Genomic DNA, 27,332 nt, shown 5'->3' with positions numbered 1-27,332 from the left:
AGTGGTGTTATTGAAACAATAGCAATATTGGATGTAAAATTACAGCTCTGATGGGAAGGATACCACAGAACAGGAGGCAGTCCAAGAAGGCAGAAGTTCCTCGGAGGTACAGGATTACCCTTGAGAGGCAGGAGGAAGGGCAGGTACGGGGCTTTGAAGAGGAAGGCCTACAGACCTGGGGGACAGAGCAGGAGGGGGTGTCAGGGAAGATGTGTGCGAGAGAGGGAAATGAGGAGTAGACCTCAGAGAGCCTGAAGGTAGGGTGAGACTTGGTCTCTCTTGCGAGCCTCAATAGAAGTCACCACAGATTGTTAGCTAGGAGAAGACATGATCAAAATTGATTTTTAAAAACAAACACACATAAGACACTTCGCTCTTGCCCTGGTGTGGAGAGGGCTGAGAGTCCTTGAAGTGATGGAGATCCAGGCAGACCACAGCCTCCTGAAGAGCAATCCCTGAGAGCAGGGTTCCCAGTGAGGGGGTCAGAGAAGGCCTCTGAATTTGAAAATTGAGTTGCCAGCCAGGTCTGGGGTAGGAGAGGGAGGTGCTTGGGGAAGGAGGGGGCATTCCTGACAGAAGAACAGCAAAAGGGAAGGAAGGTAGAGGAGTGTTCACAGGGACTGGGGGGCAGGAGGTTGGTATGGCTGGCGCAGGTATATAAAGTATGCGAGGGAAAGTGGCAAGAACTAAAGCTCTGAGAGGGAAGGCGGGCAGAGACCAGGCAGGAAGAGCCCCTTCCCCTACACTAGAAGGCCCCCTCCAGGAAGTTATCAGGAGCCGCAGAAGGGTTTAGCAGAGAAGTGATAAGATCAAGTTTCATTTAAGATAGATGTTCTGACAGTTGGGCAAATAAAAAAATAAAAAAAAAAAAGGCCTATGAGGAGATGTGGAAGCAGGAAAGATTTGTTAACTAGAAGGCTACCCATCTACAATTAAAATATGATGCAAGTGGTTACCTGATTAAAATTGGAAAATTCTTTTGGATCAATCCTAGATTCAAAGCAGCATATATCGTATTGTCTCAAGTAAGTGCTTGTGTATACCTTTGCATAAAGACTGGATGAGGATAAATCAAACCTTTAACAGGGTTATATAACTAATTTGCAGGGTTCTAGATGACTTTTGTTTTCTTCTCTGCAGTTTTCTGCATTTTCTACAATGACCATGTATGTATGAAAGTTGATAATTAGAAAAAATAAAGATTTGAACTACATGAAGTCGGTGTGAATGGCCCTACTGAACTGATAGCAACAATTTCACATTTTGCCAGTGCCTGATATTTAGTGACCCTAAATCTTAAGCCACAAGATAAATATCATTCGCTCTGTGTTCACAGAGAGGAGAATGAAAAAACAGGGAAGCAAAATGATTCATTTAACACGACACAAAGGGCTAAGGCAGAGCAGATAGGAACTGGGTGGATGCATGCACTCCTCAGCTGGGTCAATTCTTTTTGCTGAGAAATTATTTGAACAGAACGCATCATGTACAATTCCGTAATTAAGAGAGCCAAAATAATTAGAGACAGCCCAACAGACTGCCTGATTATGGGCCTAGATCAATAAAAAAAGAAGTCAATCCACAGCCTTGGATAAATAAGGCCGCAGGCTGCACTGCTATGGGGGCTGTAATTCCAGAATCCCGAGCTCAATTATCACAGCATTTTTCTAGGAGCAAAGAGGAGCCAGCATGAGAAGGGAAGGAAGCAGAAGTCGCTTCCACCTGTGCCTGCCCATCCTTACCTGTGGTGATGGTGTGCAAAGAGAGGACAGTCGTGGCACACTGCACTCCCACGCCAAAAGCCGCAGTACATGCAGCCCTGCTTCTTTACTTACTGGTCATTTCCCCCCATCTTGCCACCACCCTCAAGAGCTGAATACACAAGATCCTGGATGAGGCCGCAGCTACCGAGATTAGACCCTCCTGGCTCCCTCCTGTCTGGATGAGCTCCTGGATCTTGTGATTTTCCCCCCATCCAGTCCCACCTACAAAACAAATGAAAACGAACCCTTTGCCCTCAGAGAGTGTAGAGTCTAGTGAAGGACAGTGGCATTATTGAAATAATAGCAATATTAGATGTAACTTTACAGCTCTGATGGAAAGGAGACCACAGAACAGGAGGGAGTCCAAGAAGGATGAGCAGCTGTCCCCCTCCTGGACAAGAGAGCTGTGGTCATAGGAGAGCACAAGGCTTTTCTTCCATGTGAACCCAGAAAGCACAGCAAAGATGGCCCCCGTTGGGAGATACTGTGATACTTATTTTATTTACTTCTTTTAAAACTTCAGAAAAGCTTAGAGAGAGGAATCGGGTGGTATTTTTATAGCCTACAATACCATTCTTGGCTTTGTTGCATGGGTGAGGTGAGACGATGGGGAGGACGAGAGGAAGTGGTGGGAGGCTTCCCCAAATTGCCAAGCTTGCAGATTACACAAGTGCAAGTTAGTCAGTGTCCAAATTTATGCTGAAATGGACAATACTGCATTTTGCAAGTCAATAAGGCGGCATTTACATGTAAATACACAGAAAATGAATAACCAATGTGCATGTTCTTAATCTACTGCAAGTGCCCCTGAGGATCAATAGGATAGCAATTAACTAGAGGTTCAGCAGAGTCCATGGGTTCTAACTGAACCTTGCTACAGCCAATCCCCCGTACTTGCTTTTTCTAAAGGAAGGAGTAATAAGCTGTTATGGAAAAGTCTGCCAAAGCCAAGAACAAGATCACTGAGTGGGATGCCCTGCAAATGAGACCTGCCAGTGCCTGTCAATCACCCGGGCACTCTCATAGGCACGCCCATCTACCCTCCTGGTGACCCCTCTCTATTTCTGAGCCTTCTTGTAGTCCCTTAGGCAAAGTCACTCTTACCCTGCTCTCTCCTTTTCTCCTCTAGTAAAGACGGTCACACACTTGACATCATTTGGTAAATCGGAAGTGCCATGTTCTTTGATACTGCGCTTATTGCAACACAGAAGAACACCCCAAAGGCCTCGGGCAATGACAAGCTGTGACACAGAGAAAGGTAGGTTTCAGCTATCTGGAAAACTCACCCTTTACTTCCCGCTGCTTTAAATAAATCATAAATGTAATAGTTTGGAAAATTCTTAGAAATCGTGAAGTCTGACCTTCCACTTTTACGATGAGAAACTGAGATCTGGAGTGGTTTAAATGACTTGCCAAGCTCCTATCTAGGACCAGGCCTGTAGCTCCTGATGCCCAGGGTGCCTCATGTCCCCCGCCACCCTACCACATGGACACATGACCCTCTGTACAAAAATGGTAATTACCAGCAGTCTCCACGCTATTCTCCTCCATCACACATGCTTAGTCAGGGAGTAGGGCTCTTTTGCCTCTTTGTAAAAACTGGTTTGAGTTATGTGGAAGCAATGTGTTGTGTGTATTTAAGGTGCTTTTTCTTATATTCCATAAGCATTGCCATTTATGGAATAAATGGTCAAAATGCCATTCCCGAGTAATTTCACTTCCCTAGTTCATAATCTCCCATGGACTTTGTAAGGCTCTTCCCCATTATTACAGTTTGTAACAGTAAGCAAACAAACAAAATCCCTAGAGAACGAAGAAACTTTGTAAGAAATACAGTCCATGTCAAGAGACCAAAGTCAAGGCCATCATGTGATGTGCTCCTCTCATTCTCCATGGAGTTGCCTCCCCCATCTTTCCCATCACTGTTCAGTATAAGTTAGTTTACCTTCTTTAAATATGTTTCTTTCCTTCTCTTAGATAATCTTCTAAATAGGTTTTCCAAATAACCAAAATGCTTATGACAAGCAAAGGCTCAAATCCTTGACCCTATCCAGTCTGTCTCCTGAGAGTCACACTCTTGCTCTCTCAGGAAGAACCAGCCCAACCTTGATGGGATGATGCAGATGACTGACTTGTTTACTGAATCTCTGCTTCGTGTAGAGAGGTTGAAGTAAAAACAGCTGGTCCTCTCAAGAATCAGAAGTTGAGCAACAGATCTAACATGATAATCATCACCATCAATGACGGAAAAGGCTACCGGGGTTAAGTCCTTCCCTCTGCATGAAGGAGGAAATTTGGGGTCAAGAAAGTCATAGCATGTTCAAATTTTTTTTTAAAGGGCTTTCCATGAAATTAACTACTATACCAATTACACTATGGGGCAAGCCACCTAAAATACCATTGAAGGAAACAAAGGAGAAACTGAAATGAATAATCGAGATTCACAATACAAATTAAATTAAAGTGATCAAATATAACTTCTAATGGATTATTACCTTCAGAAGGCACATCTCCAAGACGTTTGAACAAAAATGAAGCATGGCATTAATTGAAGACTTCACATTTACCTCATGTAGATTATGCGTATTAAATACTTTCATGAAGGAAAGAAAAACTAAACCTAGACATTTTTCCTGTGGTAACAAAAAAAAAGTACATTTCTTTCTTTCATCGAGATCTTTTCAAAACTTCTTCCGAGAAATTTAAAATGAGCAAGTACGGCAAAATGTAAATTATGCTATGCAATTTTCTAAAGGGTGCTCCTTTTTGCTCTCTATTATAAACTCAAACTCCAGTTCCTAAAATCAGACATAACTTACTATTACCGATTCCCTGGGAAATCATCTAAGTAAGAAAAAAAAAAAATTATACAGTTGAGTCCTTCCAACTAAATGGCAAACCTTGCTCCCACAGAAGAGAATTGCTGGGATAGTGTAGAGAGTCCTGCTCTCTCCTTGGAAACCCTCAGGAAATGAAAAAGAAAATTAGCGATAAGAAATCCGGTCACATTTGAAAGGGCAAAGGAAAGGCATGTGGGTGAACAATTTGAAAACAGGAAAAGGACTCTCCAACTTGGTCTGTGCTAACGCTCACCTGCTCCTGCAGAGAACTGACCTTTGCCTCTCCTTTGCAGAGTTAATTAAGCTGCTGTTTTCTGGGCATCCTATAATTACAGCTGGTTAATGCTGCCAGAGACCCAACAGGTTACACGGATCCAACCTCTATATGTACAAATGAGAAAATGAAGATCTGGAGATGGGGGGGGGGACATGCCCAAGGTCACAGAGCTGGTTAATGGCGGAGGGAAGACGATGCCCCAAAGTCTGCTGATGTCTGTCACCTCAATAAACGGCAAAATAAACGTGCTGGGAGGGAGATCACTTCAGAACGCCAGCAGAGTCAAGGGTCTCTTGGAGAGCTGGCTCTGTTGGAAGAGTCTGAAGAGCACTCTGGCTCCCCATGTGACTCTCCAGGCTTTCTCAGCTTAGGAGAGATTCCCCCCAACCCCTCCCCCACAACAAGGCTGACACTGCAGAACAGCTCAGGGAAGAGCCGGAGGAAGGGCAGCTACTGGAGGCTTCCAGCAGCCATCCCAGTGATGCTGGCCAAAGGAGGCCATTGGAATTGCAACCATTTTATTGAAAATAGAGACTATTTAATATGCCAAGACTGCACATGAACATACTTAGAATGAACCTGACAAAACATCACCTATGTATTGAGTTACTAGTATTTGGAGAGAAAAAAAACACCCTACAAGGGCTTGAGAGAGAATAGAGACAAAGGAAACAGTTCCTTCAAGGCAGGGACTTCCTACGAAGATAAGCAGGAAGACAAGAAAACCTCGGTAAGACTAATCCTTTAGTTACGGATTCAGAACATTGTCTGAGGAAAATCCCTCATTAAGAAGCACTCTGTTAATTTTGCACTGATATTTTTAATACTTCAGAACTAAAAGTATACCCAAGAATTGTTGTTTTTATTTCTACTATTATTGCTACTTTTTTTTCCCCAAATGCCAAGCACTTTGTCTTTTTTTGCATTAATTATTAATGACCTACGCTTTGAAAACAGAATAATTCTGTCTACTCCTTGCCCTGGAATTGAACCAAAACCTGAAGTGAGTGAGAAGAAAATGGACCCAGATATGACTGTGATTTGAATCAATCCAATGTAATTTTTTTTCAGCAGCCAATCTATAGAAAGATAGCCATGTGTCTGATATGGGCATCTGTCCCTGGCCTTAAGGGAGGAAAATGGATAAGAAAACAAACCATAGTACAATGTAGAAAATACTGTAATAGAAGCACATAGAAGGCACACTGGAATCCCAGCTAATAAAGCAATTAATTCTGCAGGGATGAGGGCCTAAGGAGAGAGTCAAGGAAATTTAGAGAGAAAATAACAATAGAACTAAGCTTTCAAGGAAGAGTGCCCAGATGGACAAGTGGGGGGAGGGGGGATATTCCAGGCATAGGAAATAAGACACACAATGACATAGAGAGTGAATGGAGAGCATATGCTCTGAGGGAATAGCAGATGGGCTGGCGTAGCCTGATCCTGGATGTCAGGGAAACGTGACTAGTGGATATAACCAGAAAGGTAGCTATAGCCACACAGCGAAGGCTATTTTATGACCTGCTGAGAGATTTAGACTTGTAGCTGTAGGCAGCGGGAGATCATTACAGATTTATTTCTTACCCTTTTAGTCATTCTAAAGTGTACAATTCAATTTTATGTAGTGCATGGTGCAGCCATTCCCACTATCTATTTTCAGAACATTTTTATCAACCCCAAAGAAAACCTTGTACCCATGAAGCAGTTACTTCCCATTCCTCCCTCCTTGTTTCCTGTCTCTATGGATTGGTCTATTCTGGATATTCCTATAAATGGAATCTTATAACACATTGCCTTTTGTGTCTGGCTTCTTCCACTTAGTATAATGTTTTCAAGGCCCATCCATGTTGTAGCATGTGTCAGCACATCATTCCTTTTTTTATGGGTGAGTAATGTTCCATTCTATGGATATACCATCCTTGATTGATCCATCCACCTGCTGCTGGACGTCTGGGTTGTATCCACCATTTGGCTAATGGGAACAGTGATGCTATGAACATTTATGTAGACATTGAGTTTCTGTTTTCAGTTCTTTTAGGTATAATCCTAGGGATGGAATTGTTCGATCATTTGATAATCTTTTTTTTTTTTTAACTTACTAAGGGAACCACCAGGTAGATTTATAATAAAAGGAAAGATTTGATTGTATTTTAGAAATATAAATGTACTGAAGAGATGTTAAAGAAATAAGATCCCATAGAAATGGTGCTCCAAATACCCACCAAATAGTTGCTCACTTGCTCCTTCCTGCTTTCCTCTCTTTCCTGCCTGCTCTCTTGTTTTCTTCTTGGTGATTTTTTTTTCTTCTTTTCTATCTGAACCTTCAAATTGGCATGCAATCTGGTGGCCCAAATATATGTCCACCCACATCCCTTGTGGCTCTACACCATCTTCTGAGGCTTCTGTGCTAAGATCCCGCTTGCTCAGCCCATCTGCAGCAGTTCGGATTGTTTTCTTGCTTTGATATCCCTGCTCTAAAGAGGCATCAAGCTTTAATAAACAGGCCTATCCGTTTCAAATGGAAGTCCCATCAGGAAACGTGAGGCACCCTGGAATGGTCTAACATGAACATCCCCGCTGAGATGTCCAGGCTTCATCTCAATGCCCTCCCCCTCCATCCCACTGCTCCAAACACAGAATCAGACACCGCTCAACAACCACTTTCTCAGGTGGCCTACCAGGGTTGTAATTTCAAAAGCAAACACAGTTCTTTACAGAAATTTCAAGTATTGTTCAAGCCCAATACAGACACAAGTGGAGTGGCTTTTCTTCCAGCGAGAACTGGGTCGTTTCTCAGATTTGGAATATGTGCCTCTGTCCACGCATCGAGCAATAGCAAAGAGCGATTTGCTGATGTTCTATCTCAAAGTTGTTACAGTGACAGGTGCACTGGGAAGTCATAAGGATGGTCATTGGGATACCAGTCAAAGGAATGGGACTGAAATATGGTATGGTCACTCTTGTTTTCCTACAAAGAAACCAACACAAGTCTTATTGTGGGGTAAACAGATTTTATAAACTGGCTTGAGCGGGGGAGGACATGACATGTTCAGAACAATGATTTCCATGAAGCTGTCCCTGGAGTGCACTGCCCTGCCCCTGAACGTCTGGGGACATAGGATGTGCAGCTGGGAAGTGCTAAAGCCCTGAGCTCACCAAAACCAGGGCGTATTAAATTTATAGTAACTGCACTACCAAGTCTTAGTGTTCATCGATACCCCTTAAAATGCACAGTTTAGAACAATTTACATTCCCTTAAATGTAAAAGTGCAATTACAAATATGCCTCCTTCGAAATAGTCATGCAGCCTCTGGGTCACGGGAGATTACAGGGTCACAAAAGCAAAGCACAGGACTTTCAGGAAATGTCCATGGAGCCTTGAAGGGTAGCAGAACATGCCACCCCAAAATAGGCCACTCTGACATAAGTGTTATTGCGAGCTGAAAGTGATGGAAAAGAAGTAGGTACAAAAAGCTCTCCGCCCCACTCCTACTTGGCTAAAAGCAGGACATACGTTTGGAAAGGTGCCCCACCTCCCCTCTCTAAGAGTAAAGATAGAAGTTAATCGCTGGAGACAACTCTAGACCCTTATCAGCCCTGAGGGGGTACCAGAGGAATCCACATAAAAACATGGCTAAGCCGAAACCGGTTTGGTTCAGTGGATAGAGTGTCGATTTGCAGACTGAAAAGTCCCAGGTTCGATTCCGGTCAAGGGCATGTACATTGGTTCCGGGCACATCCCCAGTAGGGAATATAGGGAATGTGCAAGAGGCAGCCGGTCGATGTTTCTCTCTCCTCGATGTTTCTAGCTCTCTATCCCTCTCCCTTCCTCTCTGGGAAAAATCAATAAAATACATTAAAAAAAAAAAAAAAAAGACTGCCGGGACATATTTGAACAAACAAACAAACAAACAAACAAACAAAAACATGGCTAAAATTCACCCTTACCTATACCATGAGTGTCCCCCAGAGATTTACCTTTCCCAGACTGGCCAGCCCTGGACACTCAAAGTCATTTTCCTTTGTCTTGTCACTTCTCTAAAAAATGTATTGGTCTTTTGTTCAGATGCTACAAGCCCAGTCTTTCATCACCTCTTTGAGGGACTCATCTCTGAGTGCTCCCTTGTCCATGTGTCTTATTTTCCTCTTGTCAACCTGTCTTTTGTCAGTCTAAAGTACAGGATTCCAGCCAGGGACCCTGGGAATATAGAGGGGAAAAATTATGTTTTTCCTCCCCTGGATCGGGGCAGGAAGTGGGGAGAGAACATAGTACATGTGGAACAAGTTGCAGGAAATCTGGGTTCTCTTCTCAGTCCTGTTTTCCCTCCGGAATAGCACAGGCAGGACAGGACTGCCATGAGGACTCCCCTGCGCTGGCAGCATCAGGGTTCTGTATGCAATAGCCGTGCTTCCCTTCCTCGGCCCCCAGAAAGCAGACTTTGTCCAGGGGTCAGGCAGCCAGCCAAGCACTTCCCGGGGAGACAGGGCCCTTCCCCAGCACTAGGAGGAAAGCTTGATTGGTATGAGGGAATGATGATTCCATTCCACTTGTCCGGGATTGGTTTAGGAGTGGTCACGTGACATCATCATGACCAATGGGATGTGTGCTGGGAGACTTCTGGGAAATTAGACTCATTGTAAAAAAGGTTCACAAAAAGTGTGTGTGTGTGGCGCTGCGGGGAGGAATGGCCTCACTGGCTTCCTAGCCTTTGCACTGTTGCTGTGTGAGGAAGTGGCTCATGGCGCTGCTGTGAACAGGAAGAGACAAACCAGAAGGCAAACCACCTGTGTCAGGACCACTGAAGCCCAACAGCACTGCAACTAACTCTAGACCCTTATCAGCCCTGAGAGAGTACCATCTTGAATCAGCCTGAGAGCAGGCTTCCTCCAGACTTCTTGTTATGGGAGATAATACATTTCCCTAGTGAGTCCATTTTTATTTGGGTTTTCTGTTCTTTGGCATTAAAAGATCTTTCACTGATAAACTCACCCACATGAGTGGTTAAGTGTTTATCAAGCACTTTATTAGTTGCAGTTTAAAAGTTAGACCCACAACCCAAATGATAATGTTTCCTAATCAGTCATGCTGCCGTACCTGGCTTTTCCAGAAATAATAGCAACCCCAGAAAACTACATTTACAGAATGCCTGGGGGGTGGGCTGGGGAGGGGAGCAGGAGGAAAGTAAGTCTACCGTTTCCACCTGCACACAGAACCAGAAGAGTGCTAAAGCAGGGACTCCGTGATCATTTAGAAATAGAAACATGCTCTTCAAGAACACCCATGCCACAAATTTCCAAAATGAAAATCTGGAGCCTATGAGTAAGAAGCAATTTCCCTCGTGGCATAATCAAAATCTTACTGAACTACTCTGTTTCATGCCTCTCGTACATAGTTAGTTCAATAACTCTGTCACGTTTGGAGGGCATACAGAATTATAATCTTTTATGATTTCCCCTACCATTAAAGTCCCCCCCCCAAAAAAAAAAAAAATCAGGTGTGTTGGGATCAAAAGTCTAATAGGTAGTAAGTTATTTTTATAGCTTCCAGTTTTCCAAATCACTTCGGGCTGTGAAGCACCCATACTCACAATAGCCATCAGCTCCCCTTACAACCCCCACCCCTAAAAAAATACACAATCTATCAGGCGTCTTCAAACTACGGCCCGCGGGCCACATGCGGCCCGCAGAGGAGTCTGATCCGGCCCGCCAGGTTTTTTGGGCAGTGAGCGCAGCCGAGGTGTTACAGTAGGAATTAGTAGTTCATATAGTCCGGCCCTCCAGCTCTCTGAGGGACCGTGATCTGGTCCCCACTTTAAAAAGTTTGAGGACCCCTGGCTAGATAAAGTCGCATCCACACTGCCAATCAGACTGCTGTCTCTAAGCCTCTTCTGTGCAAGATTCAAGGGCCGCCCCTGTCCAAATGATAGACTCTGTCTTATAAATTAAAATCAGGTAAGGATCACTGCATAAATCTTTGATTTCTTTATATGCTTACCCATTTTCCTCCTACCAATTTAAGTTTCAGGAAGAAAAAGTAACCCTAGAGAAAATAAAGAAATATAACATGACTTCGATGCTTCTCTGGTGGACATCTTCTGGCTGTATTTTATCTTTTATTGTTGAATAGTAAACAGTTTCCTTGTGTCTTTTGGTTTATTTCAAACACCTGAACAAAAAGATAGCGTTTTTCAGAAATGTCCTGGTGAGTAGTTGTTGTTGTTTTTCCTGTCACTCTTTCGTTCAGCTTAGTTTTTACTTGCTAGTACTTGTTAGTTTTAGGTTCCTTCACTCAATACCCCTGCTGTCTTCATTTTTTATTTTATTTTAGAGGGGAGAGACAGGGCACATTGATTTGTTGTTCCAATTACTTATGAATTCATTGGTTGTTTCTTATATGTGCCCTGACCAGGGATCAAACCCACATCCTTGGCATATTTGGGCGATGCTCAAAACTACCTCAGCTACCTGGTCAGGCCTACCCTGGCTCTCTGAACACCAAACAAAAGTTTTTCCTCCACCATGCTAGATATAAGGATTAAATCACCTGAGATAAGTGATTTTTAAATACCAGTGCCATCAACCAATGAACATAAAACTCTGGGGAGGGAGGGGATGTGTGGGAGGGAGAGAGGGGGGCAAAAAAAAAATCAATAAAATATATTTAAATAAATAAATAAATAAATAAATAAATAAATAAATACCAGTGCCATAAAACAAATAGTGAGCACCAACTGGCCTAGACTCAATTATTCCCACTGGCCATTATATTTTTTGTTTTTTCCTCCCCCCTGCGTCCCCCCCCCACACACACAGCCCCTGACAGTTTATCTTCTATGTCAAATTGTCACTCTGATGATCTGCTACATAATTTTTCAATCACATGGAAAATGATCTGTTGTTTTTCAGGGTAATTTCATTGGAGTACCATTCAACAGGATGCACATACTTAAAATCCCATGACAACTGTACCCATTACTATAAGCAGCTTTCAAAATTGTGAGAAGAAATGGCATGCAATCTCAAACTGACCAACAGCCCTCTGCCACCTACTCAGACACCTTCCTCAGTGCTCTGGGTGTGGTCAGGGGAAGTATAACCCCATGGTTCCAGAAGGACAGAGCACCCATGTTTTTCACTAAGCAGCCTCTTATTTTCAAGAACATCTCTTTTCCAACACCCAGTGGTATGACATGGGTTGGCCGATGGTTGAGTGAAGCAAATACTCACATCCACTATGCCAAACAAAAATTCCTTAAAATGCAGCCCAAAGAGATCCAAATCAAGTATAGCCTCTCCCTCCCAATTCCTCTTACCCTACCAGTTCAGATGACATAGACCCTAAATCTGCTAATCAATGCTTGTCTGCAAGGCAGAAGGAAGCATCAATGTTAATTTGTGGTTGAGCCACCGGTTTTACAGGGACAGCTAAGCCTTCTAGAATTACCCATACACTTGTATTTCTGGAATCTCTTCCCTGCCTACCTGCATGGTGTCAAATAACTTGGAGAACCCAAAAGGAGTGTATTACATCCTTTAGATCCTTCGAGGAGGAATGAATTGATTAATTTTTATACCCATGAACAAAATATTAAAAAGCACTGGGGGACAGCCTGCAAGTTACAGAAAATAATTTCAATGTGTTGTCAGTAATTCAAATAATGGGAACTCAAATCTGGTTTGCAATGTTCCCCTTTTTTTCACTTGCTAATGAATTCCCTGATGGGTGTCCCCATGACATTATTGTTTGGTCTGCAATCAGCTTATCTGGCTGAGTCACAAGAAAGATGGAGTGCAGCATGCAGTTCCCGGCACTCGGCAGCAAACAAAGGCTGTCAGCTTCACGCCGGCTCACTCATGCTCCAAGTTCAGTTACTTCCTTTTAGTTAAAACTTGCTGTAAAACAGATTAATCACTGCAATCACTTTAAGCCACAGGGAAACGCTATAAAAGAGCAGGGGGGAAAAATGAACTGTCATGAATTTTACCAGGCTTTGAAGATAAAGACCATTTTCTATTTACAAATCCCTTTATTTTGATAACAATCTGTACAACCAGTTGTGCAAAGCTGTATAGCAATGGTGTGATGGGTTTAAAAAATAATAACTGTAGGAAAACAATCTTTTTTCACTTAAAGCACGTCTGCATGGTCAAAATGATCTCATCTGAGTTGCCTCCAAAACATTGAGCTAATGTTTTACTCCAACAAACGTATATTTGCTATTGGTATTCGCCAATCCTCCAGTTTGGTTGTCTTCAACTATTGCCTTTCATTTCACCAGTTGTTTTTGCAAGAGAGTGGGAATTGAGAAGGATGACGGAATCTGATTATTTTTATTCTTTTTAACCAGCAAAAAAATACAAGAAAAAGAGCCCCAGATGTTCACACAATTGAGTATTAAAAAAGGAGGGTGGATTGTCCCTGAACATAGGTGGGCACAGAAAGACAAGGTCAGGAAATAAGGAGATAATCCATCTCGAGGTCAGGGCTTGCTTGGCAGAGGTCACAGATCAGTACCCTAAGGCTGTAGTCAGCAAACTGTGGCTCTTTGGCCCCTTGAGTGTGGCTCTTCCACAAAATACCACAGCCTGGGCAAGTCTATTTTGAAGAAGTGGCGTTAGAATAAGTTTAAGTTTAAAAAATTTGGCTCTCAAGAGAAATTTCAAGCATTGTACTGTTGATACTTGGCTCTGTTGACTAATGAGTTTGCTGACCACTGCCCTAGGGTATACTGCAGGTGTCCTCAAAGACAGAAAAAAAGTTCATTCTTGGTCACTAGTGGGAAAACCCTATGACCAGCCTAAATTCCTTCAACGTTCCCACTCCTCCTGGTCTCCCACTTTGCAACCTTGGGAGTCTGGGTCATTCCTTCAATGGAATGTAACAGCCAGATGCTGCCCCAACAACAGCTTATCGTCACGTCTATGGCAATCAAGAACACTTGCAATTATGAGCAGTCTGCCTGATGGAGTTTGAGGGCTCTTTTTTGAGCTTTGAAGGAGAAAAATCAGTAGCTAAGGGGAAAAAAACACATAGCAACTTGGGTATAATTGGATGTGAACTTTCTATGACATAGCAAAAACTCTTCTTCTCTTCCCCTCAAGGCCACGGTTAAGTGTTATCCATGAAACATGCAGGATACAAATGTCATTTATTCTGGCAATTGAGATCACAAACCACTTACAGCACCATTCACTTTGGTGTTTATGAATTACTTTGAAAAGACAATTCTTGTGTTCAGATGGAAAGAATGGGAGCAAGCACTGTCTTCTGAGCACAGAATCGGCAAGTAAGAATTTCATTTCTGTTCAACTCAACCTTCAGGAGTGGCAAAAAGAAAATGTGTTGAAACACAGAGCATCACACGTGGGTATAGTGAGCCTCAACACACTGCGGGAAGAAACTACAAATCTAATCATTTGTACTATGAGCCGGCAGTTGTTTAAATGAAAAGGGCTCATTTAATCCTGTGTCTAATGTCAGGAAGGATACAGAAATAAAATGCATCTTCTTCTCTCCTCTGTGCAGGATAAATGTGTGTGATGTCACAGTGCACTGGGGGACCCACTATATTCCAGCCATATAGGAACAATCACTCCTTCCTCTGCTCAGAGGAGAAACTTGGCTCTTCTAATAAGCAGTGAGAGAAGCCATCTTCAACGTGTGTATCTGCCCGAGAGTACACAAGCAAGCCTTTGGCATGAGGGGTAAAACAGCTGCACTGCCATTTATATCTATTTATGACCACATCCCTTCAAAATTTTGCTTTTGTTTCTGTTTAATGATGTCTCTGTTAGCACATGATTTAAAAATGAGTAAATATAAGTTAGACATAATAAATGATATTCAAAATTATCTCAGAGAGCCCTTCTGGTGTGCCTCAGTGGTTGAATATCTACCTATCCACCAGGAGGTCACGGTTCGATTCCCAGTCAGGGCATATGCCTGGGTTGTGGGCTCGATTCCCAATAGGGGGCGTGTGGGAGGCAGCTGATCAGTGATGCTCTCTCATCATTGATGTTTCTATCTCTCTCTCCCCTTCTTCTTTAAAATCAATTAAATATATGTATTAAAAATAATAATATTGTAATTTCAGAGACCACTTGCTATAAGAAGTAAAGAAATAAAAAGGAAGCCTTAGTGATATTCCCAGCACCTTTGTCAGCAGCATCTTCTGGTCCAAGAGAAGATTAGAGAACAGTGCATGAACAAGGGGGTCAGAAAGGAGAAATAGTGCCTAGCCTCTCAGATAGATCTGCTCTTAGAAGATAATTATTCCAACACAAATGATACTTTGGTTTACAAATGAGTTGAAGAAAATCATCAATCTATTTCTGTGTCAGGTAGAACTTGGTGAGTCCTATACAGACTATTAATTTCATAGAAAATAAGCAACAGGGGAAACAGATAAATCACTGGCAGAGTGAAGAGCAGACCCAGTGAATTCCTACCAATTTCCCTTTCTTTTTCTTGCAGAGAGCAAAATGACGAAGTATTTATGTCCCACTGTCTTTGACATCTCTGTTTATCTCATTAGAGGAAAAATGCTTCTGAGCCTACAAGGACATGTTTTATTTCAAGTCTCAAGAATTCAATCCCAAATGACTTATACAAGTTAATTTTAGGCATTCAGGATTACAATTTTCACATTTCTGGAATGCTTTCATTTTAAATTTCATAAAAACAAATTACTACAGCATTAATTTTCCTTTTGTTTATTGCAAGCAATATGTACTATTCAAGCTTGAATTACATAAACAAGGTATATATATTTGAAAAGTAATGTTAATTATTTTAATGAAAAATTTTAATTAAAAAAATTTTTTAAGTCTAATAATAAGGCTAGCAAGTACAGTTGGAACTTTTTATATAATTTCAATGACAAATTCCTATTCAAAATTAATTTCTCCTCTACTCACTAGTCTCATCAATGTTTATTTATTAAAGTCAGTGTTTTCAGTAACCAAAAGAAGCATTATATAATGTTTCCATCTGAGTCTCTTTCCATCTGTCCTCTTATTTTACTGTTTATCCAGTAGTTTAAACATAAGATTGCACTTGGAACAGAATAGCTGAGCATCCCCCAAAGTGCGCCATTGTTTTGCACTGTATTTTCTGTCATTTGCCTACCAATGCTAGCAGCCTTCCCAAAGTGCTCATCCAATAACCTACTAAGAGTAGTTACTGTATAATAACTCCACTACCTGACATAAATTCTATGAAGGCAGGATTTTTATCCATTTTGTTCACTCCTGTATCTTTAATGCCTAGAACAATTCCTGACACTCAATATATATTTGTTGAGTAACTAAATTGAGTGAATGAATGAAAAAGTATTATCGGTCCTGTTTTACAGATTAACAAAGACTCAGGGAATTTCATAAAGGGCAGGCCATAATTTAATGTTAAGCCAACCTCCAGGATAGGATGTGGAATAAAGAACCTAACTTCAGGACACCTCTTCTTATATCCCTAGACTCCTTATACAATCCATACCACCTTCCTACTTGCCTTCCTTTCTGTAGCTTCCCCTCTAATAAAATTGACCATACCTTAGCTATACCCACAAGCCACGCCCACCAGCCAATCAGGGTGAGTATGCAAATTAACCCAACCAAGATGGCGGTTAATTTGCATATCCAGGCTAGAGGTAGACTGAAGACAAGGTAGAAAGAAGCCAAGCCTGCAGAATGAAGCGAAGCTGCAGAGAAGCGAGCAAGCGGGATGGCGGGGAAGGAAGGGAAGCAGGTGGGGCAGTGGAGACCACAGCAGGAAGCCCCATTGAGGAATCTTCCTGCAAAGGGCCTCTAGTTTATTTATAAAGGCTTCTTTCAAAACCCTGACAGTCCCAGAAGCACTATGGGGCCTGCGGCTCCAAAGTCCATTCTCTCAAGTTCCTACTACTAGGCACCCTCCACTTTTCTACCCTTTTATCCGCTGAGTAGAGGATAACTTCATTTGCATATTTGTCAGACCAGCAAAGCTTCCTTAGCACCAAAAGTCAGCCTGGTAGAGTAGCATAGGGTTCTAGTCTTGGTTCTTTATGGATTTATCAATAACTTCACCTCTATTCTCATTGAAGCTCCTGGGTGAAGGCCCAATCTAGACTTTCGAGAGTCACTCTGGGCTAGAAGTGAATAGGAATTATAACAAAAGGCTAACAATCAGGATTTGATTATTTTTCCCAACTACTGTATTTACCCACTAAGATCAATGCTTTTCTGGCTCTTGTGATAAACTCTTAAATGGATTAAGACTATAGAGTCTCCACATTTTCTTTCTAAACTAACCTCTCGCTGTCCATGTTGACTATTTGTATCTCCTCTACCATACATCTCTCAAAAATACTTGCCTCCGGTATCAGGAAATGCAACCAATTCCAATTGTGAGAATGTTTTCCATGGTATCAACTCTGCATTTTCCTCTGCAATGTTCACTCACCTCCTGGCATTGCCCTCTGAGTCCAATAAGGAAAGGCTGATCTCCTTTTATCTCAAGAGCTCACTAGATATGCCAGGTGGTTCTTGAAGCCCTTTCCCACCCCTCCCCACCCCAACTCTGCCATCTGAGTCTATTTTTTTGAATTCCTATTATTAAAATTTCTAAATATTAGGACTCATAAACAAGGTAATTCAGAGAAGAAAATAAGAATGAAACTTGAGACCCTACTTACCAACTTTTTCATTGGATGTGACATCAATTTCTAATTATATATGACTCATTTAAAGAAGTTCACACCACATAGCCACTAACGTCAGATGTCAAAACAAAGGTGACACTGTTTACCTAATACAGGTGCCAAAACCATCTGTTTGAGAAAGGAAAATGTCAGCAACATTTGCCTTTCTCAAATTGTTCATATAATTTTAAAGCTGCTCATTTTAGCCACTCACTTCACAGATGAACCTGAGATCCAGAAGACTTAGGTTACCTAAGTCTTAGACTTAGGTGGCCTAAGGTAGGTTAGCAGCAATGCTGAAAGTCCTTGAGGCGTTGTTGGCTATCTCCCAAACAGCAAATTATGATTCCATAATGTACTGATGTCTTGCCATTTTCTCCAAACTCCTCATGTCTTAATAATGTCAGCTCATTAATTTCCCAGAAAGCTAAATTTACATTGTTATTATTACAACAATGATAGCTTTCAGAACTACAAAGTGCCCTGAAGAATAGACAGCCTTCCTAATACTACAGACAAGAAACTGAAGACCAAGGAGGCCACCTGTTGGAGGCTATATTGCAATTTAACAAAAAAGCCAGCAATTGAGCACGTGTCTTCTGATCACAAACTAGAACTTTCTAGTGTCCTGCACGAAGAATTAGCTACACACTATAAACCCGAGATTGTTTTAACCTAAAACAATCATACCTAGAACAATAAAAATCTTTAAAGTATATAAATTCTGTCAGAAAGATGGTAGAGGAAGGGAGTTTGAACAATGGATGAAAGGTTGAATTCAATGACCTCTACAGTCCCTCTGTCTCTAGGATTATTTGATTCTGGACTACCCAGGAGCTAAGCACCTCAGAAAGTCAGGGCATCTGCAAAGGCAGAGAAGGTGCCACTGAGCCGTGTCCTGTAGGGGTCCCTCTCCTGCAGTTGGGTTGGACTTTGCCCTGAGGGTACAGGCATTGCTCTATATGCAATCTACTTGCAACCAAATACTATAGGCACAGAAAGAGTGTAAGGAAATGCAGCTCTGTCATTTCCAAAGACAGACTACACTGCTTATCTTTCTAAATTGCCTTGCCTAAATGAGCTTTCTGTAACTGAGCCTCCAAATCCAGCGCTTACAGTGTGTTCATGTGCAATGCTCCTATCTGAATTAATTATGCAGCATCTTCATGAGGAGAAATCAGATTTGGATGCAAGTTAGGAGAGGACAGAAAGAGGAGCACTTTCCAAAGGAAGGTTACTGTGTGTGATCCCCCAAAGCGCTGGAGTCCTTCCATCTGAGACAGGTTTCAGATGGCAGCCCCCGCTGAGCTAGCCATAGGAAGCAGGGAGTGAACACATTTGAGAAATGAAGAATATGCCAACTATCAAGATTCTGAAGGCCAAAATATTATTAACCTCCTCCTTTCTAAGCAATTCCATTCCAAAGTGGGATTCAACACGTCCGTTCATTTGTTTTCCTGAATGGCTACTAACTACAAACATGTATGATTTTAGACTTTTTCTTTTTCTTTTTTCTTTTTCTTTTCTTTTTTTTTCCTCTTTTTTCTTTTCTTTTTGCTAGTCCAAGAGAAAGGTTTATTTATTTATTTATTTATTTATTTATTTATTTATTTGCATCTCTAAAAATATTGTACTAAGGCTGGAGATCTGAACATTAGAAATGAGCTTCCCCAACAGGATTGTCACATTGAACAAATGAGATTATTTTTTAAACTGTGTGATTCCATGCATAGGACCCAGGTGTTGCCTCGATTTCAGAGGAGCACAGGGATGCTCTCCAACTCGGTGCCAAATGACCAAACAGCGACTGACACAGCCTTACAAGCCGCCCCGTAAGTGAAAGAGAGTGATTCTGCAGAGATTCCCCGCGCAGATCCTGGAAGCTCTACTTTCAGGGGTCTGGACAGGTTCTCTCCTCTCCTCACCCGGAGTGTCTAGACACCGAGGAGGGTGTGCAGTGTCACCACGGGGGGGGGGGGGGGGAGTAGATGTCCGATCTGCGCTCAGCGAAGTTCCACCGGTGCCTCCAGGATGTATTTGAGGTCTAATCCCCAGGTTTGGGGAAGGTTCCTCGGGCCTCCTCAGCTCCCCCTTAGCCTGCCAGCGACCTCATCAGTTCCTCCTGCCACCAACACCAGCTCCACACCAGATCTCCCCCTCTCCCCTCTCCCCAGGCGTGCACCACTTTTCTCCCGACGCTGTTTCCAAAAGGGAAGCACAACTTGGGGGAAGGAGCTACTGGGACCCAGTGGGGAGCCGCTTCTGGGAAACGGACAGGCGGTCCCAGTGAGGCAGGTGTGCAAGCCAGGGGGTGCGGAGAGGGAGAGGAGAGGGGACCCCGGAGGCAGGGGAAGGAGAGCAGCGGGAGAGGCGGGGAGGATGGAGGGGCTAAAGCACGGACTTGGGGGAAAGGGAAAAGAACGGGATGGGGAGGAAAGAAGAGAGTTACGGTAAAAGAATGAAGTGGGGGAGCGGGAGAAGAAAGGAGAAACGGGGAAGGGGAAAGATAAAGAGAGGAGGCGGCAAGGAAAGAGGGAAGGATGTGCCGGGGAGCGGAGCCCAGGGAGCGGAACCGGGGGCCGGGGCGCAGAGGGGAGGGGACCCCGGGCCCCGCGCGCCCCCGGGGAGCCCGGCGCGCCGGGCGCTCACCTTTGAGGACCAGGCTGTCCAGGTCCCGGTCGATGCCCAGGAAGTAGCACTTCCTCCAGAGGCCGGCGTAGGTGGCGAAGAGCGGCCGGCCGCACGCGGCGTCCAGCCCGCCCAGCCCCAGCAGCGCGCGCCAGGGCTCGGGGTCCGCGCGGCCCGGGCGGCGGGGCGGCCGGCGGCCCGGCGGGGGCGCGTCCCGGAGCGGCAGGTGCGACAGCGGCATCAGGCGGCTCCTCTGGTCCGGGGGCTCGGCGCCCGCGCGGCCGCGCTCGCAGCTCTCCTTGTGGCGCCGGGGGTCCGTCTCGTACCAGTGGTCGGTGAAGATGGCCGTGACGAGCAGCCCCAGGGAGCAGAGGCTGAGGCCGAGGCTGAGCGCCGTGACGAGCGCCCGCGGCTCCATGGCTCCCCGCCCCGCCGCCCGCAGCCCCGCGGCCCCGCCGCCGCCGCCGCCAGACACAATGCACTTGGCCTCGGCTCCGCTCCCGCCGCGCTCCCCGCCGCGGCCTCCCCGCCCACCCGGCCCCGCGCCTCCCGCTTCCCCTTCTTATCGGTCTTCCCCGCCTCCCTCCGGGCCCCTGCCCGGCGCAGGATCCTCGCCCCCTCCTCCTCCTTCCCGCGCCGTGCGATCGCACTTTCTCGCCCTCCTCCTCCTCCTCTTCTTCTTCCTCCTCCTCCTCCTCCTCCTCCTGCAGCCCCGCTTCTCACTCCCCGCGCCCCTCTCCCCTCCTCCCGATCGCACTGTCCGCCCTCCTCTCCAGCGTCCCCCCTTCCCTTCCGAATCCCTCCCCGCCGCCCTCCCTTGGCTCTCTCCTACCCTACTCTCGCCTCTCACCCCTGTGCCTACTTTCCCCTACTTTTCTCCAACTCTTTCCCTCCCTTCTCCTCCTCCCGTGTGTCCCTCTTGCTGCCGGCTCCTCCGCGCCCCTTTTTGTCCCTGAGCGCACTGCCCTCCACCAGCGTGGAAGACATTCACCACCCTCAGACTCAGCCGGGTCCCTTGTCCCGCTGGATTCTGATCCGTGCCCTGTTTTTATCCCCAGAAGCAAAGCCCACCCAGCTCGGGCTGCTGGGTTGGTATTGAACTCTTTGGGGTCTTGATCTGAAGCCGGAGACCCTTTCTCCCGCGCTTGGCAGCTCTGTCGCCTTCCTCCTTCCCTCTCACTTGGCCCATTGCAAGCTCCCAGTTCTCTCTGCTCCAGCCCCTCTTCCGGAAGGAAAGACACACGAGTGTCGCTGTAGCGGCAGACCCACGGCCAGGGGAGTTTCTCCCACTTCACTGCAGCCTGCTCAGAGAAGGACTTCTTTTTCGTTCACCACCTCCATCTCCTGCCAGAGTGGCACCTCCTGGAATGTCTAGGAGGGCAGCGGATGGATCAATAAGCCCTTGCTCAGGCACCTGCTCTTGAGGTGATTACTGTCTCTGAATCAAGAAAGCCCTGGGAATAAATCAAAGCAATGCTTTTTTCCCCTCCCATGCAGATGTCTTGCGTGAGCTGGAAGGGTCAACCACACACACCAAGGTCCCCCATGCAAGCTCCCTTCTGGTCTTCACGCACGCAGTAGTCACAGATGCTAATGCTGAGACTGGCAGGCAGGTAGACGCACAGTTTCTAAAATGAGGACGCGTTAGGGCCCAGGGCACTAAAAGAGTTATTGGCTTATGTTGTGCATTCTCAGGACAGAGGGCAATAGCCTTCGTCCTTGTGCCCCTGAGTCTCCTGGAGGCCACGGCAGAGACTGGACAGCCATGCCCATGAACCCAGGGATGTCAATTCTTGTGTTCTTTTCTTTTTTTTAATATATATTTTATTGATTTTTTACAGAGAGGAAGAGAGATAGAGAGAATTATCGATCAGCTGCCTTTTGCACACCCCCTACTGGGGATGTGCCTGCAACCAAGGTACAAGCCCTTCACCGGAATCGAACCTGGGACCTTTCAGTCCGCAGGCAGATGCTCTATCCACTGAGCCAGACCGGTTTCCGCCAATTCTTGTGTTCTTATGCTATGAAATATTAACGATCAAAAGATTATGAGGCAGTCATTAGATGCTAAATACCACTACTCCACCATTTAATGGAGCTTATTAATTAGTGCCCCCACCTCAATTGGTATTACTGTGATTTATATAGTCCCTCTAGGATGACATCTGCAGAGGTGGTATAAGAGTCTTGCTCAGATTTTTTTTTCCATTGCTGTTTGTACTCAGCACCCTCAGAGGGTATATTTCCGGTGAAGACCTGTACGCCTTCTGAGCTGTGCAGTTAACAGATAGATCACTTAAGCCAATCTTTCCGTCATATTGGACCCCCGTGCCCATTTCTGCTGATCTGACACTGTGAGTTATTGCTTGGATTTTCTCACCTCTCCAGCCAGAGCTATGGTAAGCTCCCATCTAATTAAGGAAGACAAAGAATTATAATTTTAGTGTTCCTCTCACCTATAAGCTCTCCCTTAAAAGGAAATGCTAAGCTCATCAAAGGCGTCTTATCTGGACTTACGCAAAAATGATGAGACTTAAAACTTCCTTTTACTTATTCTCTTTTGATATGTGTAAAATCCTAGATCTTTGCAGATACACGGAGAGAATACCTTTAACAGTTGACATCTGAAATTCACTCAAGTTGTCATGCATCTTTTTATTTTTTTTTAATGCCTTTTGAGATAAAGTGATTACAAACCTTTAGCAAGCCTTCCCTCCCTTTTCAAACGCTGATGTTCTACAGGAGAGAAATAGTCTGCCACATTTCAGAGTCACCGGATTCTCTTTACACACAACGACCCTGTCCTGAACTGGAGTAGACAGACTAAAGGAAACCTCTTTTTCAGGCACCTCTGATGAACTTAAAAGAGCATAATGTCCGGCTGCATTTTCCTAGCCAGAGCCTTTGGATCATACTCTCCTTAGAAAACAGCATTATCCTCGAAGTTCAATGCGCCTGTCTATGTGTAAGGCCAGTCTCAGCATATAATCCAAAAGTTACTCTATGATGAATTACCCTTGACAGTATTTCATTAAAAAATGTCACACATTACAAATATGGGCCAGCAGCATGTAATGAGCGCGCTGCCTCTGCTGGTGCAGCATTAACGCCATCAGCGGGGATGTGACATATGATGCGTACACAGGCTTTGCTACGGCAACTGCACACTGCTCCATCCGTGTCCTTAAAATTTCTCTTTTGGGTATTTCCAACAAGGAAATGCCACCCACGAACCCCCACTGTGTTAGGGAAGTGGGGGATACACAGATAAACAGTTCCCATCTTCAGGATGCTCCCAGTCTAGTAGCAACCCGTAGACACACAGACTGTTCGATATGCTCTAGTAGAAAAAAGAACCAAGGGTTGTGGGACTATGGACAATGAAAAAAACTAACTACACACAGTGTGTGTGTGTGTGGGGGGGGGGGGGCATCAAGTAGCTGCTTAGAGAGAGTAACCTTTGAGTTAGTTCTCAAAGGATGAATTAAACTTTATCAGGAGGATTAGGTTAGGCATATTGTCATTATGTCAGAATATTACCATATTTTCCGGTGTATAAGACGACCCCCTAATTTTACAGTTAAAACATAGGTTTAGGCCTATATTCGCTGTATAAGACTACCCCTCACTTCAAAGAAAAGACTTACTTTGCCATCAAGATCTGCAGGTAATTTTTGTGCAATTTTGGTCTTTTGCCCCCGATTTTCGGTTGACTTTCGTTTCAAAAGTCGTCTTATACGCCGGAAAATACAGGTAACTCTTTTACAGAGAGGAAGGGAAAGGGAAAGAGAATTAGAAACATCGATCAGCTGCCTCTTGCACACCTCCAACTGGGGATGTGCCCACAACCAAGGTATATGCCCTTTTCAGTCTGCAAGCCTACGATCTATCCACTGAGCAAATCAGTCAGGGCCAGAATATTAACTCTTTGATTTACATGTCTACCTCACAAATTTGGAGGCTTCAATATTTCGGGCTACTGTGAAATGTACCTTGGTTGCGGGCACATCCTCAGTGAGAGATGTGCAGGAGGCAGCTGGTCGATGTTTCTAACTCTCCATCCCTCTCCCTTCCTCTCTGTAAAAAATCAGTAAAATATATATCATTAAAATACAAATTTTTAAAAAATCCTTATTTTCCACCTATATTTAAAATATTCTAAAGTTGTCATGTTCTAATGCCTGGCTACAAGCTAAGTACTTATAGATGAGTAGACACAGAAGTCCAGGCCAGAATACAGCCAATGTCTAAGGCTTTTAGCCTGGCAGGGGGGCAGCATGCTGTGAGATCAAATAGCCAGCCAGAACACTGTAGCATGTCTCAGCTGCGGCTGTGCTGTGACCTCAATGTTTTCAAACTTAGCTTGTCCTTCAGTTGTCTTAAATATCTCTTCGCCGTCTCCAGATCTGATATCCCCCATGCATCCCTCTGTGAACAACAATGTCCTCAAATGACAGGATGGAGCCAGAGAATTTCCATCTAGAATCTCACTGTATGATTGGACTCAACATGTCCAAAAGTAAACTCTTATTTCCCTGTGGTTCAGCTACCTTTCCCTATGTATTAACAAATCATTCAAGTCACTCAGACTCACTATTTTAGAAATATCTATCACATTCACAGTCGTGGGGATTTTTTCTTTCACGTGTCTTTTATAGCCAAATTTTTTTCTACGTATCTACTATTTGCGGTCACTACGCCCCTCTCACCTCACACCTGCATTCTTATTACAGCTTCGTCCTTGGTCCCCACCCTTCCAGGAGCAACCCTGCCTGCAGTGATCCTGTGTACTGATGCCAAATACATCTTCTTCAAGTGTTACTTTGGTTGTGTAATCCCTCATCTTCTGCTCTCCTTTCTAGGTTAGAGAGAATTATCTACTATCTTGCTCCAAAGTCCTTCTCTGTTGCCGTCAGTATTCACATAGCATTTTAACATCCCAACTAATGTGTTGGCTATGTTTAAATATTTAGAAAACAAAACACTCTGCCTGCTCTAAACTCTCAACACACTTACCATAATATATAGGTGCTTGATTACATTCATTGTATTTCTCTTACAGTCAGGAAGTTTTTAAATAATATTTCTCTATTAAAAATGTCGAGAGAGAGAGAGAGAGAGAGAGAGAGAGAGAGAGAGAGAGAGAGAGGAGAGAGAGAGAGAGAGAGAGAGAGAGAGAGAGAGAGAGAGAGAGAGTCCTGATCATCAGAGAGCTATGGCCATGATTTATTGACATTCCTATGCTAAGTTGACCATGAATATTCTAAAAGGCTTTCGCCCTTTGCCCCAGTACCAAGGCCAAAAGCAACATCACTCTTTATTGCAAACATTTGGATTCCACAAAATTTACTCAATGCCATTTAACTTAAACCACACACTGGCTTTCATAATGAGTAGAGATTTTTTTTTTCTTGGTCATTTTTTTTTTTAGCATTTAATGTAAGGATATAGTCCATTATGTTCTTGACCTACAGTGTGTCATATCTATAAATAATTGAGGAATGTTGTGTTACAGTCATGATTCTAAATTGTTTTCCTAAGATAATTTTATTTTTTTAATTCAACCAAGTATATGGAGCACCTCCAGTGTAAGGGATTGCGCGAAGTCCCACTGAATTATGCAAAGATGACCAAGAGCATGGTTTGTGCCCTCCAAAGCTGTGGGTTAGTGGAGGGGGAAGATAGAAACGCAAGAGGCTAAAAGAGGAATGGCCTGGGATGAGGGCTAGCACAGTGGTGCAAACACAATGCAACAGAGACATTCTATCCATCGAGAAGAACATGTGTCAGTCAAGCACAATAGATGTCATTTCGGTTAGGCTTTGGAGGAAAAGGGGTATTTTCTGAATGTGTGTCCAAATTCGTCCAGGGCCAAGCCAAAAGTAACTTTCAGAAGTAGCACCTACCATGGCGCTCTTCTCCGCCCCACACGTGCTCAGTCATCTTGGCAGTGCCATTTTGTCACTAACTGGAAGCCTGGAACCACAAAATACCACAAAACCCCCGAAATAGACAGTGCCTGATAAGTTTCTCATTTCACTGACACACTACAGAATGTCACCATTCTTTTTCACATTCCTGGATTAAGCTGTTTCCTTTTTAGAGACTTCAAGCACATATGGTGGGAGAGAAAAAAATGTTCAAAGAAACCCATAACCATGTTAAGTCCCACTCAGAGTGTGATGTGTAGCAGATGGCACTTATTAATTGTCATACCTAACTGTATTCCCACCTTATCTGTGTGTATGGGTACCGGGTTTTGAAGTTGGGGCCTGATTCAGCTCATGCAGGCCATGCTTGACAACCACAGCAGAACTGGATATAACTAAGATGTCCAGTCTCTCCAGCTCACAGCAGCCGGTGACGCTTCCCGAGTTAACAAAAAAGCCAGTGTTTCCAGGTACGTGTCCTTTTTCTCACCCTCAAACCTCATCTCTCAGCTGTGTCTGCTCCGAGGCAGCAGGACCTGGGGACCACACCTGTTTGCTGGAGTCAGACCACCTGCACATTCCAGACCCACCGCCTCTGACCTGCTCACCCTCAGCCAGTTACTTACCGAACCTCTTCTAATCACCTGGGTGCTGAGGAACAGGGACATTAACATCTGTCTCACAGGATTAATGATTCATGATTATCGCATGCTAATTATGTTTCCTCCCATTCCCACGCCTGCTCCCCTCTCTTCCTACTCCATTCATGTAAACATATAAACATGCATTAGAAAACTCATTGCTTAATTATGTGAAGCCCATGTAATCTAAGTGTCATCAATACAAACGGCTACATAAGTTGATAATAACATTTTCAATGTGCTTATTATTTATATTATTCATATAAGGAGAGGCAATCTACTATTCTCAGTTGTTCAGCTAGCATTTGAGCACTCACGGGCCAGGGAGTTCTACGCCAGGCAGCGAAAACCCCAGGAACAAAGGTCCTGAGCATGGAAGAGCTTTGTGCCGCTGGGAACTGCAGAGAGACCACCGCAGGCAGAGAACAGTGAGCGAGGCAGCGAGTGGTATGAGATTGCACTGCAGAGTCAGCCAATGGCCAGATCACACACGGTCTTCAAGGCCATCTGATGGAGTTTGGACTTCAGTCAAAAGACCACCTTTGAAGACTTTTAAGCAGGGGAAGGGAATGAGTT

General features: G+C 44.1%; 1 protein-coding gene across 2 annotated transcripts in view; it reads right to left on the bottom strand.

Annotated features, from left to right (window-relative positions):
• The window catches only part of TMEM178A (transmembrane protein 178A), a 45,621-nt gene extending 24,873 nt beyond the window's left edge, over nt 1-20,748 (bottom strand). The window contains exons 1-2 of one of the 2 annotated variants that reach the window (XM_045580674.1): nt 20,720-20,726; nt 20,207-20,672 (exon numbers count right to left, since the gene is read on the bottom strand). In XM_045580674.1, the coding sequence (XP_045436630.1) occupies nt 20,207-20,603 (397 nt within the window). In that variant the 5' untranslated portion in view covers nt 20,604-20,672; nt 20,720-20,726. Of the gene's footprint in view, nt 1-20,206 lie in introns of both variants that reach the window. The other variant, XM_036435115.2, reaches the window with a different exon arrangement.
• Nucleotides 20,749-27,332: the final 6,584 nt, after the last annotated feature.

Source organism: Pipistrellus kuhlii, unplaced genomic scaffold, assembly GCF_014108245.1.
Source record: "Pipistrellus kuhlii isolate mPipKuh1 unplaced genomic scaffold, mPipKuh1.p scaffold_m20_p_13, whole genome shotgun sequence".
NCBI classification, from domain to species: Eukaryota; Metazoa; Chordata; class Mammalia; order Chiroptera; family Vespertilionidae; genus Pipistrellus; species Pipistrellus kuhlii.
This window is presented reverse-complemented; position numbering and strand designations above follow the sequence as displayed.